Consider the following 19,910-nt stretch of genomic DNA (forward strand, 5'->3'; position numbering starts at 1 on the left):
TCAATAGCAATTCAGGCAGTACTTGGGAGAAATGCAAATATTTGTAATATTTAGAGTGAAACAAATGAAGGCTAGAAACTGTTCCACTTAATGAAAGAACTCCTGATTTCTACCTTAATTCATTCACCACTTTAACATGTAATCATACCTCTTCACACACACGGGTTCTCTCCCAACAGGCTTCTCCAGACTGCAATGACATGGTAACTCTGTGTCCATTTGCCAGTTACCCACACATCCATCTGCTGGATATGCCTCTTTCATTCCACAAGATGATTATAACAGCACATCTCACATTACTTCCTCCCTCATTTGAAATGACTAACTTAAGAGTTAATAAAAATGCAAGATCTTAGATGAATTTGATTAATCTCTTCTATATGTCAACAGTTTGAACTACATGCTAAGTAGATAAATTTCAAAATTTAAATTAAGTTCATAAATCTATTTAAGAAATCATTTTTGTACAGTATTATGCTGTTCTATTTCTTCTGTATTTTTCACTTTGCTAGTTTTATAGTCCTAGGTTCATAGAACCCTTTTAGTTTATTTCTACTATTTCTACTACTTGACAGAAATTCTTATACAACAGGACATTCTTTAAGGATATTCACACTACTCTCCTATGGGACAAACTTATATTTTGAAAACCTACTTTACTGAGTTACTTCACTTACATTTTTTATTACAGATTAATGGCATAAACTGCCATGATTAAGAAACACTTTTATTAAGATGTTACACTAAAAACAATGACAACGTTTCACTGTAAGTTTTCTTCTCTATTTCAGAAATTAGATAAACTTTTTGAGCACTCACTTGTCATGCATTCTTAAACAGAGTTAAAACCTATTTAGTTTGAACCTGTAACACTGCAGTCTTAGTAACGTGTCGTGTTTGATTAGGGGGTGAAGAATCTGATTGATAACCTTCACAACTACAATATTAAACCATAATGGATAAGAGCAAGGTACAGTGGTACAGTTTGTAAAATTGTACTTCACACAATGCCAAAAGACCTTTTCACTGAGAGTTCAAGAATTATGTCACTGGTTTATAGTTGTCAAATATAGCTTTAGCAGATAATGACATCAGCTTTTCTTTTTTATTTAGAGAATGACTTATGTTGAGATTCAGGATTAATTAATTCTTTGACCCAAACTGATCAAGAAAAATACCAGTGTAATTTCCTCTCCTCAACAATCCCCTAACAGAAAGATTTAAAATACTACCATGCTAAATAGTCGTCAACACCCAGGATATAGTAAACTAACTTAGAAAATCAATGTGGATAAATCTACGAAGCATGATGGCATCTGTCAAAGAATTTTAAAGATACCGAAGAATTATACTAGAACAATGGTGGTGAAACTGCCTCATCTGTCGTTACAAACAGCTTCTATGTACAACTGTGGAAATGATCTCTAAACACAAGAGTTCCAGGAGAAGCTGGAGAGTGGAAACTATGTACTTTCAAACTTCACTTCTGTAACTGAGTCTGTAACAAAAGAGAAACTCTAAACATAAAAAGTAACTACTTGAAATGTATTTGCCCTGTTCCAGCTCTCTATACCTGGGGTGTGCCTGCAAACCAAGTCCTCACAATATCAGCATTTTATCACCAGGATTCTTTGGAATATATGTTTTATCAGTTTACTTTATTATCCTCTATTTCCCAGTTTCTCAGGCCCCGTTTATCTTCACGCTTTCATACTCTATTTTGTCCCTTAGAATAGTACATTGATCTTGGACTTAATATCTTAGCTGTGACCTTTACCCTTCCAGGACACTACTCAAGTGTCTGCCGATAATGCTTCCGCTCCTGCATTTAGATTCAAGAGTAAAAGACAACCCACCTCCAAGCTCTGCCCTGGATGGTAGGACATGCCTGACAAAGGGTAGGGGAGGAAGACCAAACAAGAGACAGATAATATAATTTCAATAAGAGGAAATCTGACAATAAACCAAAGTGTTTGGGGGCTATCTACTTACACTTCCAAACAGTCTTGCACAATAGCTTCACTAGAACATACTCAAAGCTATGACTAATCAATTATGAAAGAGAAAGAAGTAAATACCCTGCTTTAAATGCTTTGTAATAATAGAGAACTAGATTAAAGATTGACATAAAAGACCTACATAAATGGAACTTTCTTTAGCTAGAGAATAAAGAAGTACTTCATTAAGAGTGGCACAAAGCAAACAGTCTTATTTCATAACTGAATAAATACAAGGAACAGATAATATACACTGAAATTTATAAACTCTTAGGCAATAACTTTTCTGGGTAATAAAATGTCAACCAGAGAAAAAAGACATATAAACAAGGAGTCATAAGTGTGAATTCAATATAAGGCATACGTTAAGGAATATATTGGGCTTCCCTGGTGGCTCAGACTGTAAAAAATCCGCCTGCAATGCGGGAGACCTGGGTTTGATCCCTGGATTGGGAAGATCCCCTGGAGGAGGGCATGGCAACCACTCCAGTATTCTTGCCTGGAGAATCCCCAGGGACAGAGGAGCCTGGTGGGTTACAGTCCACAGGGTCACAAGGAGTTGGACACAACTGAACAACTAAGCACAAGGAATAGATTAAGAATTTTTTAAAAATCTAATAAAAATGATATTGTCTGAACTGTAACTTATGAACTCACAAAGGAATGTTTTCCCAAGATACTGCTACAGAAAGCAAAAAGAAACTTGAGGGTCAAGGTAAAGCAAAAGAAAATTTAGATAAAAATACACAAAACAGATAGTATGATATCTGTATCTAAAGCTACAATGTACCATGAATTTAAAAGGAATCCTATCCAAGCAATAGGATGAAGAGACATTAGGTTAGTCTTCAACTTATTTGTCTCTCAGCTTTAAATTCACCCTTATTGCCTGATCTGTAAGAAATGAATCTGGGCCTTTAAAATACTTTTTCTTTGCCAGATAGTAGGATACAGGCTTTGCAGATGCCAATGGATAGCACTGAAGAGGTATCTCCTTCCTGCCCAGACTGCGTAATTTTGTTCAGGATCAAGTGTCTGCAAGTCACTGCCTTCACTACGCATATCTCCAGCTCTCAACTGCGGCAGAAGTGCTGTGTACAACAGTCCCACAAAACTCAAGTCTGCATCGCAGGTTACTGCTTCCTACACCCTCTCTTCAGTCCTGGAAGTGCGCATGCCAGAAGCCCTTTGGATCTGGCCACCCAGAGCCACTCTGGCCCAAATTGTACATAGGAGTGTCCTGGGCTCCTGCAGAAGGCCTCTCCAGCTCCAGGTCCCAGCAGTACCTGCAGGGGTGCTTCAATTTCCTCTGCAGGCCCAACTGTCTGTGTGCCACCCATCAACTCCAGCTTGCTTGTTCTGCATGTTCTCCAAAGAGTTGTTGCTGTGGGTCTGACTATGGACTGGTTCTGGCCTGGGCAATCCACGGATCTTCTATGCCATCAGGAAGCCTGAAGCTGTATTTTTAATGAGAACTAACCCTTCCAAGGAAGTCTGTCCTTCCTTGGATGTGCTCATGCACCAAATAATTTAGAGTTTGCTGTCTACCTTTAAAGTTACTCTCCAGTTATTGTTTAACAGCTTTATATCAAATGTGCCCTGTAACATTACTGTGAGCTGAAAGATTTCATGATGGATTTCATGATGTTCCTGCTCTGTTGGGGCACCAAACCTTTGGTTGTTTTTAGCTCTGAATACAAGATAAAATTCCCTAAAAACGACTATTTTCAGCTTTGGAAACAAATTAAAATTTATAAGATTGTTATTTTATATAATATTTGCAACTGCCTTGATAAACAGGTGTTGTTATTATTACCTATATTTTAACAGATGAGAAAGCTGAATTTGAAATCTGAACAAGTTTCCCAGAAAGTTAAATATCAAAGTTGAGATAAATCCAGACATGTGTGTCTTCAAAGTCCAGGCTCTTTCTCACTGACCAAGCAATCTGCACAGTGCCACGTTAAACGAACCTCATTCAAATCTCATGTGCACCAGAGCTATACAAAGCAAGGACTACCTGTATCTTGCTTTATATAGATGTAAGTTCTTCAATAACAGATTTATAACCCAACCAAGTTAAATGGTTATACTAGCTAACAACTGTATGTATCTTAGTTATGTGATTAAAAAAAAAAAATCACAATGAAATTTATCAGGGAGCAGTCTCTGCTACAGTATTAATACCTCAAGGATAGTACAATGTTGTTTAGTACAAATAAGTGTTTAACTAAGTACATAAATTTTAGGAAAACTTTTCATGATCAATTTAAGTAGTCAGCTCTTGTATATTCCAGAGAAAGCAGTACTATGGCTGAAAAGGTAAATATAATCTATCCTCTCATTTAAATTCATGGGGGGGGGGCGGTGTTTTCTCTTTTTCTACTTATTGTTTCTATTACTCATTATTTTATATTATTCTTTATCTACTAGTTAGAGGTTAAGCTTTCTATAAGAAACAAAAAATGGGACTATTACATTACTTATTTTGTCACTTTCTGTAATGCCTAATATGGTGATCTTGTGTTTCTGATTTGACTTATGGTAATTTGTACAAACCATAAAAAAGTCAGAAATATGGCCCAGTGGACAGTTATTTTTCCTGGGCGCTTAACACTTCTCTCCCCAAAAATGTGTTCTGGCAACTGAAAGGAATTTAAGTTAATCAGCTCATATAAATTTTGTCTTTGTTCTAACTGATTTTATTTTTGAAGCCAACTTTATCTTATAACTTTAAAGGTAAACCAACATTTATATTTCTGTGAAGCATAAGTATATCATAAATTCTACTTTCTTACAATATCAGTTTCATTTTTCATAATGGAGTTCCTTAATCCCCTGGAGAAGTAAATGGCAACCCACTCTAGTATTCCTGCCTGGGAAATCCCACGTACAGAGGATCTTAGTGGGCTACAGTCCATGAGGTCCCAAAGAGTCACATATCATTAAGTGACAAACAAGGAATCTACAAAGTGGAATATTTTTCAGAAGAGTTAAAGAAAATAATTTTTACAACCTGACAAACTGCTTGTTCAAAAGAATCTTAGATGATGTGAGCTTCTCACAGTTTTGAAAACAATTTTTTGTTAAAGTACAATGATAGCTGGTTACTTTCTTCTGACTATAAAACACAAAACTCCTTAAATAAATTCAAGGAACTTATTAGTTATCTGAAATTATTCTATATAATCATTTTTATATAATGAAAAAAATTTTTTTAATTTAATTATTTTAAAAATAATTTAAAATAATATGAGTTTATGAAAGTTGTTTATTAATCTTATATAATTCTTATAGGTTAGTATTTTCTAACATATATATACATATATATATAAAGAAAATAATATCCTCAGGAAACAATTTGGCAGTCTTATTGCACTTTGATGACTTTTTAAAATGTCATGCCATTATTTTCCCCTAAAAAGTGTATTTTATACTTGAGGGCAAATAAAAAAAGGAAAACTAAAACACATCTTTCTGGGGGGACTAGTAGGTCTTCCAAATAGGAAAAGGAGTACATCAAGGCTGTATATTGTCACCCTGCTTATTTAACTTCTATGCAGAGTACATCATGAGAAACGCTGGACTGGAAGAAGCACAAGCTGGAATCAAGATTGCCGGGAGAAATATCAATAACCTCAGACATGCAGATGACACTACCCTTACGGCAGAAAGTGAAGAGGAACTAAAAAGCCTCTTGATGAAAGTGAAAGAGGAGAGTAACAAAACTGGCTGAAAGCTCAACATTCAGAAAACGAAGATCATGGCATCCGGTCCCATCACTTCATGGGAAATGGATGGGGAAACAGTGGAAACAGTGTCAGACTTTATTTTGGGGGGCTCCAAAATCACTGCAGATGGTGATTGCAGCCATGAAATTAAAAGACACTTACTCCTTGGAAGGAAAGTTATGACCAACCTAGATAGCATATTCAAAAGCAGAGACATTATTTTGCCAACAAAGGTCCATCTAGTCAAGGCTATGGTTTTTCCAGTGGTCATGTATGGATATGAAAGTTGGACTGTGAAGAAAGCCTTTGAACTGTGGTGTTGGAGAAGAGTCTTGAGAGTCCCTTGGACTGCAAGGAGATCTGTCCTGGGTGTTCATTGGAAGGACTGATGGTAAAGCTGAAACTCCAATACTTTGGCCACCTCATGCGAAAAGCTGACTCACTGAAAAAGACTGATGCTGGGAAGGATTAGGGGCAGGAGGAGAAGGGGACGACAGAGGATGAGATGGTTGGATGGCATCACCGACTAGACGGACATGAGTTTGGGTGAACTTCGGGAGTTGGTGATGGACAGGGAGACCTGGCGTGCTGCAATTCAGGGGGGTCACAAAGAGTCGGACACGACTGAGGGACTGAACTGAACAGGTCTTTATTAGGTAACTGAGCTTGAAGTTTTCTATATGATAATTTATATTAGTCCCCTATGAAACAGGCATACCCTTTCTATTTTTACTGAAATCTATTATGTGATTCCCCTTCAATAATAATGAGAATATTTTAAGGATATATAGGAAACGAGGGGGGCCTTCCAGGTGGCACAGTGGTAAAGAATCTGCCTGCCAATGAAGGAGAGGCAGGTTAGATTCCTGGGTCAAGAAGATTCTCTGGGGTAGAAAATGGCAACCCACTCCAGTATTGACTGGAGGACAAAGGAGCCTGGTGGGCTACAGTCCACAGGGTCACAAAAAGTTGGACACTGAGTGACTGCACATGCAAGAAATGAAGATTTAAAGAGCTTAACCAACTTGCCAAAGGCTATGTTGCTGTTTAGTCCCTAAGTCATGTCCAACTTTTTGTGACTCCATGGACTGCAGCCCATTAGGCTCCTTTGTCCATGGGATTCCCCAGACAAGAATACTGGAGTGGGTAGCCATTTCCTTCTCCAGGGGATGTTCCCCACCCAGGAATTGAACCCACATCCCCTACATTGGCAGGTGGATTCTTTACTACTGAGCCACCAGGAAAGCCTGCCAAAGGCAATACAAAACAATCAACTTCTGGACGACCAGAGATTCTATCCTCCCTTTGATTTCTTACATTATTTGATCAACTGAAAATTCAGTTTAATCATTCCTGATGACCATACATATCACAGATAGTTAATTTTGCTCTTGACAAGTGGCATGATATCATTTTCACAACAATTTGTTGATTTTAGAATAAATGTATTAATTTTTTAAAAGTAATAAGTTCAATTTTGTCACAGGTTTGAATACAATTAACTCTAGTAGTTCAATAGCTATAATAGAAATTTCAGACACTGCAAATTTAAATCTGTAGGATTTAATATAATAGTTAAGTAATGAACTGGGGACCTTATACCCTGCCTAAAGGACAATTATCACTGATTGTCACCAATTGAAATACAGTAGGTTCAAGGATCCGAAATGTTTAATTTCGGATAAGCTGAAGCAAGAAAAAAAAACCCAACAACAAAAAAGATAAGCAGAACCAGATTTTTATCAGAGATTTCCTGAATATTTAAATGTTAACAACTAATTCCAATTTCTAAGACTTTGCTAAAAAAAAATCCATCTGCAAGAGTATGTTTGGCCCAAGGACTGCTGGTTTGCAAGCTCTATTAGAGACATGTCTATCATCACTATAGGATAATGTTTTAAATTAGGAGGAGACTTGAATCTGCAGGGATTCTGTAACATGAACAAACAAGTATTTATTGAATGCCAATAATATAAAACATTGAGCAACTAAAATTATATTACTAGATGTGTTACAGTTCAAGAAGTGAGAGATATCCAGAGAAATAAGAGGCCAGTATGAGAGGTCAGCAGTACTTTACAAAGAGAAAAAGTTATTCTAGGAGGAAGAGTAAGAGAACAATGGTGTCTTGGTGGCATCACTGATGAAGAATATTTAGAGGACTGTAAGATTATTAAAGGAAGATGTATTTCAGACTAGTGAGAAATACGAGAGAGACAGCAGATTTCTATGGATCCTGAAAGCATCCATAGAAGCAGAGTTAAGACGATGTAATAGACAGCTGAAGCAACATTAGATCTTCAGCAGGAAGGTGATATGATCGATGCAGTGTCTTAAAGACTGATTACAGTATGTAGAAAAGATTGGAGAGCCGCAGAGTGGTAACAGAGAGGCCAACTAAGAAATGGTCTCAGCAGCACAGGAATGAGATGAGGGGCCTGGACTTTGGCAGTAGGAATGAGTGAAGTGTTCTCCAACCTATTTACCTGAATGAATCCTCATTACTAGCTTGTTCATGTGTGTGTGTTATGAACACAATTTTTTTTAAATTTCATTAAATTGGATCTGGCCTAGTATAATGAACAGAACACTAGGATAGGAGCTAGGAAATCAAGATTCTAGATCTGACACCGCACCTAACCACATGGGTGAAGCTGGGCAAGTCTCTTAGCCTCATTAAACCTCAAATCTATTATCTGGGTAGAAAAGGACAGAACCAGATAGAGGTCATTGTTTGAAACTCTGGATCTTACAACTCTGAAAAGCAACAATCTGAAGTATTCAGATAAGAATGTAATTTCAGGTTTCTTTTGAAAGTCCAAAGCTGGCTTCCTTGATTCCACCTTTGTACATGGCAGAACTGGCTGGAGGTGAGTAGTGAATTTCTCTCTTAGGTTGGACACATACTCTCTAGTTTGCCACAGTCCCACCACTTCCTTAAGTGAGGCCCAGTGTTACCTGCTATTCATCATGATTTCACTGCTGTTTTTCTTATGGTAGAGAAACATTTTTCTCTACTTTTTCTCAACACTTTTCTCTACATTTTCTAAACTTTGTCTTTTACCAGGGGTGAGAAAATGTAAGAAAAGAAAAAAATTTTTTTTCCAAGAAAAATAAAAGCATACATTTTTATGAAAATAAATATTCCTTTACATTTAACAGGCAAAAAAGCTCATCTGCATGAAAAGATTACCATTTAACCCTCTTTAATCAGATAGTTTCACTTAGTTTGGAAACCCTGTTATACATGTTGGAAAGCTATTGAAAAAATATCAAAGGAGTGAAATAATTAGATTCATATTTTAGAAAGAGTACTCTAGAAGCATGCAAAAACTTAAAAGGGGTGTGACTGAGAGAAAGAAAATCTATTAGAGCACTAAAGTGGTCTGCAGAGGTGAAATGACAAGTTTACAGCGCAGAAAGGAGGGACTGATTCAGGAGATAGAATTATTAGAATCGGGGGAACCCAACAAGTATTGGAGAAGGCAATGGCACCCAACTCCAGTACTCTTGCCCGGAAAATCCCATGGACAGAGGAGCCTGGTGGGCTGCAGTCCATGGGGTCGCTAAGAGTCGGACACAACCAAGCGGCTTCACTTTCACTGTTCACTTTCATGCATTGGAGAAAGAAATGGCAACCCACTCCAGTGTTCTTACCTGGAGAATCCCAGGGACTGGGAAGCCTGGTAAGAGGCCGTCTATGGGGTCGCACAGAGTCGGACATGACTAAAGCGACTTAGCAGCAGCAGCAACAAGTATTGGAAGTAGAATGATGCTAGATTTTAGGGATGGTTCACTAGATAAATGGTGATACCATCCAGTGTACGGAATTCACAAGAAAGAAAAGGTCTTGGGGAAAGGTGAGGTAGTATAGCATTACTCCACAGTAGAAGTTGGCCAACTATATCTCACTGCCTGTTTTTATACAACCCACGAGTAAAATGGTTTTCAAAGCTGCAAATGGTTGGAAAAAGTCAAAAGAAGAATGTATTTCATAAAGAGCAAATTGCACGAAACTCACATTGCAGTGTCCACAAATAGTTTCCCTGGGACACAATTCATTCCTTTAATCACTGTCTATACCTGGGTTCACTTCATATGACAGAGATGAGTAGTTGAGACAGCAACCATATGTGGTATTCTCGTCACTGAACACTGTTTCTGGAGGCACTACAAATTGTAGTGACACAGTTATGATTGCTCAGTGTTTCAAGCACCATGTTTAATGGCATACCACAATGTTTCATTTTGACCATCACATCGAAGGGCTTCACAGGTGGCTCAGTGGTGAAGAACCACCTGCCAACGCAGGACACTCGGGTCTGATCCCTGGGTTGGAAAGGTCCCCTGGAGAAGGAAATGGCAACCCACTCCCGTATTCTTTTGGGGAAATCCCACAGACAGAGGAGCCTGGTGGACTACAGTCCATGGAGTCGCAAAGAGTTGGACACGACTTACCAACTCAACAACAATCACATCAAAACAAAAAGAGAAAACTATACTTCAAATATCATGCTTTTAATGTTTTAAGGGTCACATGGATTATTCTGCTACTGAATTAGATGGCAAACCACTGTATCACACAATGACACTAAAGGTACACTAGAAAAACTTAACACATATCTATATAACCAGACTAGGTATCCATCATATTCATAATTCATAGGAAAGTAATCAGAGGAATTAGAAAATATAAATCAAAGTACTTCATTGTACCAGAGTTTCGTCACAAAAAAAAAAAGTGAAAACGAATTTGCAAACAAAGTTTAGTTTCTGAATGGTGCACCTGTTGGTTAAGCAGAGAAAGCTATTTACACATGGTATGTTAATTAAACTGCATTTTGACTACAGCAACCAAAGAAATATTTGCGGGGGGTGGGGGGGGGACATGTTTAAGAACAGTCTTTCGGTAAGACAGCTATGGTAAGAGCACTGGGAGCAATACTCAATTCAATTATCAATATTCAATTAGAAGACAAGGCAAATAATTTTGAAAGGTTTTCTCTGGTTCTTGATAAATTAACAGATAATTGAGATACTGCATAGTGTTCTTATTTTCGAAAAGGCAGTGATAAACATGAAGTGACTGAAGGATTGGCCCTCTGTAAAGACTGCATACAACAACAGGCAAAAATATTTTTAAAACTGAGACATTAACTCAGTACAACCTAAAGTGGAAGCTACTAAGACATGTTACAACTGATGATGGTAAAAATATGTGAGGAACAGTAAAAGGCTTAGTAGAATAAATTCACAAAGTTTGTGAAAATAAGGTATATAAAGCCTATGTTTCTTTATTATATTAAGCATCAGCAGTTATTTTATGGGAAAACTTTAAAATAACATGTATTATTGAACTAGTAGTATCAACTTCATTCACTCCTACAGATTTAACTACTGTCAGTTGTTTCTACTTTGATAAAAAATAGAAGCTGAATATCCTAACTTGCCTTATCACACAACAGCTTGCGGGCTTAGCAGTTGTATGGTTTTATTGTGAGGTGGTTTTTTTTTTCCCAAGCTCAACAGTGAGACTGAAATTTCTGAACAAAAAGAAAAGCCTTCAACCATTATTAAACAATGAATACCTTTGGAAATTATATTTTGCTGCAGATTGATAAAGTTTCCTTGAATTTGACCTGAAAGTCTAGGCAAAATAGTACTTATATGCAAAACATACTATGTTAAGTCCTTTTGACAACATTTTTCAAATCACAAATAACCATCAATCTGCTTTATATATTTCTTGTGCTGTCAAAATTAAAAACTAGATCTCCGTGCATATACAAAGTTGCAACAGATATATTATGCAAGTTCAAACTATAGTGCCAGCAGTGTTTTTCAGACTTCACTGCAAGCGCAAGAGAAACTTCCATATACCAAAACCCATTTAACTATGTAATCAAGGAGCCTCTAACTTTTGACTGGTTAATCTGCAATGCAAACAGCATATAAATAGCAAATATTAACGAGAATCTAAAAGAATTCTATAAATGCCTTCCATACAATTAATATGATCACTAAGATCATATGCCCATGACTGACAGGAGCATTTGGTGTCACGTATCTGTGTGAACACATTTCCAAGACAAAATCAGTTAGATGCCTCTACAGACCTGCATTAACAAATGAACAACTGCAATCAAATTTGATGATAGGGTAACTGTGAATCCCAATTAAATAAAATTGCTATCTCAAAAAGAATATTTTCTTTAGGAGATCTGTATTACAATAAACCATGTTTAATTCATGGTATAGTCTGAACGCAGTCGATAAAGATTTTGTGGTTATTTGCTTTCTCTCATATGTATTTACACTCTTATCCATGTATTAATAATATCTTTGATTTTGCCTCATGGCCTGCGAAGTCTAAAATACTTACCATCTGGCTCTTAATGTAAAAAGTTTGCAGACCTCTGCTCTATGGATATGCTATTCAAAGTGCAGCAGCATCTGGGAAATGTCTTGACAAGGCAAATTCTTGGCCCACCCCACATCTACTGAATCAGAATTTCTGAGAGTGAGCCCAGTAATTTTTTTCTTTTTTAACAAATGTAAGAATCTCTCTTAAAGATTTTAGAGACTTGGTTCTGTCCCCTTGGATAACGTATTTAATTCTTTGAGTCAGTAAAATGGGAACAGTGTCACCCACTCCATAGAACTATTGAAGAGATTAAAACTAACTTTAAAAATATGAGAAAAAAACATAAGGTTTAACATGGTAACTGACACTAGTAATTCTTAATAAATGGCAATAAATTAGAAAAGACCCTAATGTTGGGAAAGATTGAAGGCAGGAGGGAAGGAGATGACAGAGGATGAGATGGTTGGATGGCATCACCAACTCAATGGACAGGAGTTTGAGCAAGCTCCAGGAGATGGTGAAGGATGGGGAAGCCTGGCATGCAGCAGTCCATGGGGTCTCAAAGAGTTGGACATGACTGAGAGACTGAACAACAATAAATGACAATTATTAATACAAAGGTGTACGGGGGGGTCTCCACACACCAGCCCATGACACATGAAAATTAAATTTTGGGGAATTTTGTGAGATAGTTATTTAAATTTCATAAACTTAAAACTAAGTAGGTTACACTAAATCAAAGTTATTAACACTCAAAACTCATCACGACTTAATTACCTTACCACATTTTATCATCATCTGTGCTCATGTAGCTATTATGTCTAGATGGTAGATATCCTTATATTGTTGTGCTGCATCTCATTTCTTCCCAACTATGCATATTCACAGGAAATCAACCACCACAATCAGAGCTTTTTTGGAGAAGGGCTTCTGGCGAAACATTAATCAACACACTTCTGGTTATCATTATTAAAAATTACATAATGAATTCAGTTTTGAACTCAATGAGTCTGAATTAACTATGCACATAGGGATGTCTAACAATCTGTTAGTTAAAAAGATGTATTTTTAGGCACCAACAGCATATAGATAGTAGCTGAAGCCATATACATGAACAAAATTGAGCAAAAGAGCATTTAAAGAAGGGATCAGATATAGAATGATAAGGAAAAAATTAATTACATGAACAATTAGTCAGAAAGACTTTGGAATTTATATGTATGGCCAATTATGGCTAGCAGCTCAATTTCACTATTCCCATTTATCACTATCCAAATTTTCAGCTTTAACTCCTGGAATGCTTCTACCAACAAAAGCTGTATAAATAGATGCACTGAATTACATTACTCTGCCACTTGAATTTAGCATCTATATCTTAGCCAGCATGGGTAATGGTATTTTAGGTCACTTATTTAGACAAAGCTAACAAGTTGGTTTATACTCTGAAATTTCTACCTCCAGTAGACATTGCCCTTTGAATGATAAAGAAAAAAAAAATTATACAGGGATGATAACATAGTTTAAATATCAATGATACTGAGCATATTTTAAAGTTTAGTTTCAAAGAATCATAGAATTTTAGAACCAAAATAGACTTTATAAGCTACTCTGGTATCTTAATTTTTTTGTTCTTCTTTCCATAAGAAAGAGCTATTTGTCAAGTAAAATGTCTAAGAAAGCATTTTAAATTTTTTCCTTATCAGTTATCTGAACATTTGATTATCTGAAATTAACACAGAGTTAACAAAGGAGCGGATCTACCTTCTCCGTTCCTTCTGATGTTCATGAGTGGATATTAAAAATTTACATAATTCTTTATGGCTGGTACCACCAATAACGCCAGAATCACCTGATTCAATTCAGCTGATCTGGAGTCTCCAGAGAGAGCACCAGTATTTCTTTGAAGGTACCTAGAGGCTTGAATATTCTGCTGTGAAAACTAAAACTATGGTTCTCAAAGTGAATTAAGGCTATTACAACTTTCTCAGTAGTAGTACTATATATTTCAGAATATGACTCTACCAAGGATAGTAAATCTAGCCCTCTCCCATATACAAAAAAAAAGGGGGGGGGGTGTATATACAAAACAAACATAAAGCCAACATAAGAAAAATTACTGAACTAGTCACTGTATATGCTCTTTTAAAACAATAAATTTTTAGTGATTGCCAGCTTACAGAAATATTTTATTGCTCTACCTTGACTTGTAAAGAACAAGTAAAAGTACCAATATTAACTATTTTTCTATGAACCTATTCCTGGACTTAGAAATGCAAGCCAAAAGATTTATCCATAAGGCTTATACATAGAGAAAAACTCCATGAGTTAAGAGTATAATTAGAGGCACACATATAACTAGAGAAACCTCAAATTCACAAAGACTATAAAAAGTGATAAACCATTCACCAGTAGAGTATCTTTGATGCAAAATGTCACGTAAAATACAAAACCATTTCTAAACTCACTCTACATGACAGATATTGCAAAAATAAAAAATAAATTAAAATAAAAATAAACTAAGTCACAGAGACATAAAACATAGAATGTCAAAGAAATGTGAGGCACTATGGTGAGATTACAAACTTTGGTTAGCCAAAAATTAGCACATGTCATTCCATGTAATCTGAGACATTTAAAAAAATGTTTACATGCTTACTTACAGATGTTCAAACACGGCAAGGAATACCGTACTACTTACTATACATAGCGAACTCTGTTTCTACTTATTCATTATCCACTTAGCCTTTACAGGTGACCTCCAAATCTATCATTCCTCATAAAGATGCTTTTTAGAAAATACTTAACCAGAGGTAATACCCTAACCAAACCACATGAACCTAGAGCCTTTTCTCAGTCGTTACTGCTCACTGTTCTGAAGCAGCAGTCACTGACCTTTCATTCTTGAAATCAACCAATTCTAGTCTTTCACTCCTACCTGCTACAGTCTTTTTCAGTGTTAAATCATTTCATTCTTTTTTCCTAATGACGTGGCATTCCTCAAGACTCTTACCTTGGATATATTTTCTTCATTGGCTCTCATCCTCCTACCTAACTTCAAATATTATCTCAGGATATTGGTGGGTAATTTTCAGATATCTAGCTCAAATCCTTTCTTGAGAGTTAAAATAACCATTATATATTTTTTTACCCAGTTTTGGTCAGTCAACAAATTTTTACTGCCCAGCTCCATGTGTGATACACTAGTGTTAGGTATTTCAAAACCTAGTATGAGAATCCTTGTCATCAAGAAGTAGACAAGCTAAAAGAAAAGCTAAATAGTCCATCAGGTGCAAAACTGACCATTCATGTGTCCTCTTCCAATGGACTGAATATGTATTTAATAGATCCCACATTCTCAGTATTCCCATGTAACAATGTATGGCTCCTTTCTTAACTCTATATTCTTTATGTGCCATATTCTATTTCTACTGCCATAGCCTGGTTCAGGCTAGTACGTATTTTCACCCAACTGCAACAGCCTTCTTAACCCTTCTCTAGTTTCTCATCCAATCCATCCTGCGCTCAATTAACAGATTAATTTTCCTAAACCACAGATGTGCTCCAATACTTAACGGCATAAAATGTTTAACAGTCCCTCAAGTCCAAAAACAACTTTGGCTTGACATTAGAGGCCTTCCATTATCTGTTCCTTACCTCTTAATACTTTTTCATCTCTGTCACCCACTATTTCCTTACCTTTTGCTGTAGCCAAACATGATTATTTAATCATATCCTGAAACTGTCTGAATCTTCCTATTGCTGTATCTTCATTTACGTCATTTCTCTCCCTCCACCCCCATCCCGATTAACAGTCTCCATTTCTACCTTTCAGAAGCTTAACCAAATACTGGTTCAAATAGCATCATTTTTCTGAAAACTTCTCTCCATCGTTGGAAAGTATAAAATATATTAAGGTCTTCTGTATCACTCATACTTTATTTCTATTACAGTTATCTGTGTATATTTCATATTATTCCTTAAGAGTATAAGAAACTTAAAAAATGTTTTACTAATCTTTATCCTCCCAGAGTATATTACATATGGTTGATATTCAAATAGGAAGTATACAATGAATTTTAATATATACATAAAATAACAGCCAAGATCCATAAGACCACATAAGAAGTTTCCTTCACTTTCTTATGGAGAAAATCAGTCACAAGAATTTTTTTTGTGACCTATATATTTCTTAAATAGACATTAACAAGTGATTTTTTTGCCCTACCAGTAATCAGCATACCCTTTATGTATGTATGAATTGTTATAATAACTTCCTTGGGTTAGAATATAAAATTGCTTCCCAAGCTTTCAGTTTTACATTATTGTATGTACCTACTGATCACAAACTAAACCACCATACCACTGAAGACAGCAGTGTAAAAAGAAATAGCTTGCCTGGTGGCTGCTCCAAAACCCATACCTCTTAAGACAACTCAACCTTTTTTTTTTTTTTTGGAGAAAGAGAGAAGAGCAATCATAGTGTAAATATACTTCTCTGTTCCCACTTTCTTCACACCTCCATTACCTCCCTGCTGCTGCTGCTAAGTCGCTTCAGTCGTGTCCGACTCTGTGCGACCCCATAGACAGCAGCCCATCAGGCTCCCCCGTCCCTGGGATTCTCCAGGCAAGAACACTGGAGTGGGTTGCCATTGCCTTCTCCAATGCATGAAAGTGAAAAGTGAAAGTGAAGTCGCTCAGTCGTGTCCGACTCTTAGCGACCCCATGGACTGCAGCCTACCAGGCTCCTCCATCCATGGGATTTTCCAGGCGAGAGTACTGGAGTGGGGTGCCATTGCCTTCTCCACCATTACCTCCCTAACATCTACCAACTCAAACGTTCTTCAGTCCATACTTACAGGTTCACAAATTCACAATAATAGATGGGTTTCCAGTTCAACAATTAATTCAAAGAGTTACTGAATATCTGCTATGTGGAAAGCACTGTGGAGGGCCCAAAAATCATAAAGACACAATTTTCATCTTCTGGAACACATGACTAAATGCACAACACACACACATATAAACAACTCCATTATAAAGCTGATTATATAAGAGCTCAAAAGCTTCCAACAAGGTACAAACAGAATGACATGAGAGAGTAATTTAGTCAAAGTATACCTGAGAAGCTTCAAATGATTGAATGGATTTAACTTTCTTTGAAATCAAGTAATAATATTCAAGATTTTCAAGATTATTTTTAAAGTATTTTTTCAGTAGTACTGCAATAGAATTTAATTTTTTTCCCACCGAAATGGTACTGATTCAACATGCAAGTTAAAATTTTAAACAGATTTTTATTAGCTCAGCTTGAAACATGGTGAAATACAGTTTATAGGCCAACTTGTGGCCTATAATTAACAGGAAAAATTTTGTTATGTTCAAGGGGAAGACAAACTATGTCTCCAACAATCTGAACTAATATTCTACTCCCAGAGAAAGGCTAGGTACATATAAATGGATCACTCAATTTTTACAGAAATCTGTTCAGCATACCAACAGGACATTAAAAAGAAAAAAACTGAACAAGTGAAAATAAAATTCTGCGTCTTAGATTCACTTTTCATTCATACCACCTCCTCTTGTAACAATGACCTCTTCCTGATATACAGCAAAAGATCTGAATCAGAGCCTGGAGCATTTGCTTTTTAAGCTCCATCCACACCATTTCTAGATTTAGACACTTCTTTGAAGATTCTGAGTTGCCATGACCTAACTCTGGACGTGCTGAATACTGTATTGACAGATGAAAGGACCACACTCATCTGAAGCTTAAAATAACTTGCAGGGAAGGGGTGGGAAAAGTCCAAGTTGATATAGCCAATGTAGCAAATTCTAAAAAGAGGAAACTATAATAGACAGGAATGGAAACAAACTGGGGAACTTGCAGAAGCATGGTATTCCAAATTGCTACCATTTAAAAAAACTTTGGTCTTTTAATTACATTACAGTATCCATGAGACGTTTTTGCAATTACTGAACTTCAAAATTAAGCAACATACTGTGGAAAAAAAAGGATAAATTACATGCACTTTTATAAAAGATACTTGCTTTTAAATATCCAAAACTCTTGACATTAACAAAAAAATAACTAAAATCAGATTATGTAGATTTCGACAAGGGAAGCCGGGAAAGAATAACATGTAAGTTGGGTAACATGTTACAGGGTGCAGTTTCCTACTACAGTAGACAGGCGAAAGAACCAAGAAAATGGGTTGAGCACAGGAATACTGCTACATTGCAGCCACTCAACACTAATTCAACAGCTAGCGGGCTCTATCCATCCTTCCTCACGTTCCTCGTGGCCTCTGACAAGTCATCCTTTCAACCTATGAGACTGTGCGCTCTCCCCCAACAAATATAAATTCCCGTGCAGGTTGTAAAATCTCCCCCACAAACTACATGCTCACACCTCCTCGCCTTGGGATGAGCAGTTCCCACAGTGGGGAAAGGTCGCCCTGGCAGGGAAGTTGGGTGAAGTGGTCTTTCTCGCGGTCCGACCCGAGCCTCCAGCCCAGCAGCCGCTGGGGAAAGGAAACGGGCGGCCACCGAAGGAACCGGGAAGGGGCAGCGGATGCGAGCCCGCAAGGCAGGCTCCGTGGTGCCCGCTCGGGCAGGAAGAATGGAGGAGGGGAGGCTAGGCAGCGAGGTGCCCGCGAGGCGGGCGGCGGTCCGCCCCGCGGCCCGACCCCACCCCGCACTCGGCACCCTCCCAGTTCGCGGACCCGGCGTGCGTTCCGCGTGCGCCGACTCTCCCGGGAGGAAGAGCCACTGCCTCACACCCGTGGATTTGAGAAATCCGGCAACTTTGCGCGAGAAATGCTTCCCACCCTGCAACACACCGAGAAAGAGAAATATGTCAGGCGATGACGGGGGAGGAAGGATGACTTACCCATGTTCCTCCCAGAGGGTGAGGAGCCGGCAGGGCGAGGCGAAGGTCTCCGGTGCGGGCGGCGCGGCACTGTGTCCTCCGTCTACCTCTGTCTCTCCCGCAGCCAGGGAGGGACCCGCGGGGGGCGGCCGCCGGGGAGGAGCAGCTGCCGCTGCTGCTGCTGCTGCTGCAGACGGCGCGGCCGCGGCGGGGACGAGCGGCGGGGGGCGGGGCGGGGTAGGGCGGGGCGGGCGCGGCTCCGAGCGAGCGGGCGGGCGGGCGGCGGAGGCGCCGAGCCCAGCCGGAGGAGCGCCCGCCCCGACGCGCCGTCCGAGAGCGCCCCGCCCTCCCCACCGAGCATGCTCAGTGCGTTCCCCGCCCCCCCACGCCTGGGGCCAGTGAATCCGAGCGTGCGGGTGGGCGTGTGTTTGCGGGCCGGCGGCAGCTGCGGCGGAGGAGCTTGATGGCGGCCGCCCGAGGGTGAGCCTTCAGAGGCCGAACGCCGGGACGCCGAGCCCGAGCTACTACACCTGGCTCTCTACCATGGCTCCCGCCAACCCACACCCGGAAAACGGGCCCGTGTTCATTTCGGGACAGTCTAGGTGCGCCGGCGGGAATTTCCCGAAGGAGGAGACGCTGGGCCTTCTTAGACCCGGGAGGGTGGTCGGGAAGCAAAGCGGACGTTCTGAAATGAAGGTGGAATGGACGTACTGGCCGTGAGGCCAGCGACTCTGGAGACAGATACCTGAGAACGCCCGTTTTCAGAGCAGCCTATGGGCCCGCTGGGCACAGAGCAAGGAGGCGGCCGCTGGGAGGGCGCTCAGCATCAGGACTGTCTTGTCTGTGGCCAGTTTAAAAAAAAAAAAAGGTTCGGCAAACGAGAGGAGTGACCGTCCCGGGATTTCTTCAGAAAGTGTTGTTCTTCCAGAGGAGTGCGGCCTTCCGTTCCC

General features: G+C 38.8%; 1 protein-coding gene across 1 annotated transcript in view; it reads right to left on the reverse strand.

The window, feature by feature from the left end:
* RAP1GDS1 (Rap1 GTPase-GDP dissociation stimulator 1) overlaps positions 1-19,050 on the reverse strand; it is a 155,497-nt gene extending 136,447 nt beyond the window's left edge. The window contains exon 1 of the mRNA XM_052641992.1: positions 18,982-19,050. Coding sequence (XP_052497952.1) covers positions 18,982-18,985 — 4 coding nt within the window. The 5' untranslated portion in view covers positions 18,986-19,050. The remainder of the gene's footprint in view (positions 1-18,981) is intronic.
* Positions 19,051-19,910: the final 860 nt, after the last annotated feature.

The sequence above is a fragment of the Budorcas taxicolor genome, chromosome 6, assembly GCF_023091745.1.
Source record: "Budorcas taxicolor isolate Tak-1 chromosome 6, Takin1.1, whole genome shotgun sequence".
NCBI lineage: Eukaryota > Metazoa > Chordata > Mammalia > Artiodactyla > Bovidae > Budorcas > Budorcas taxicolor.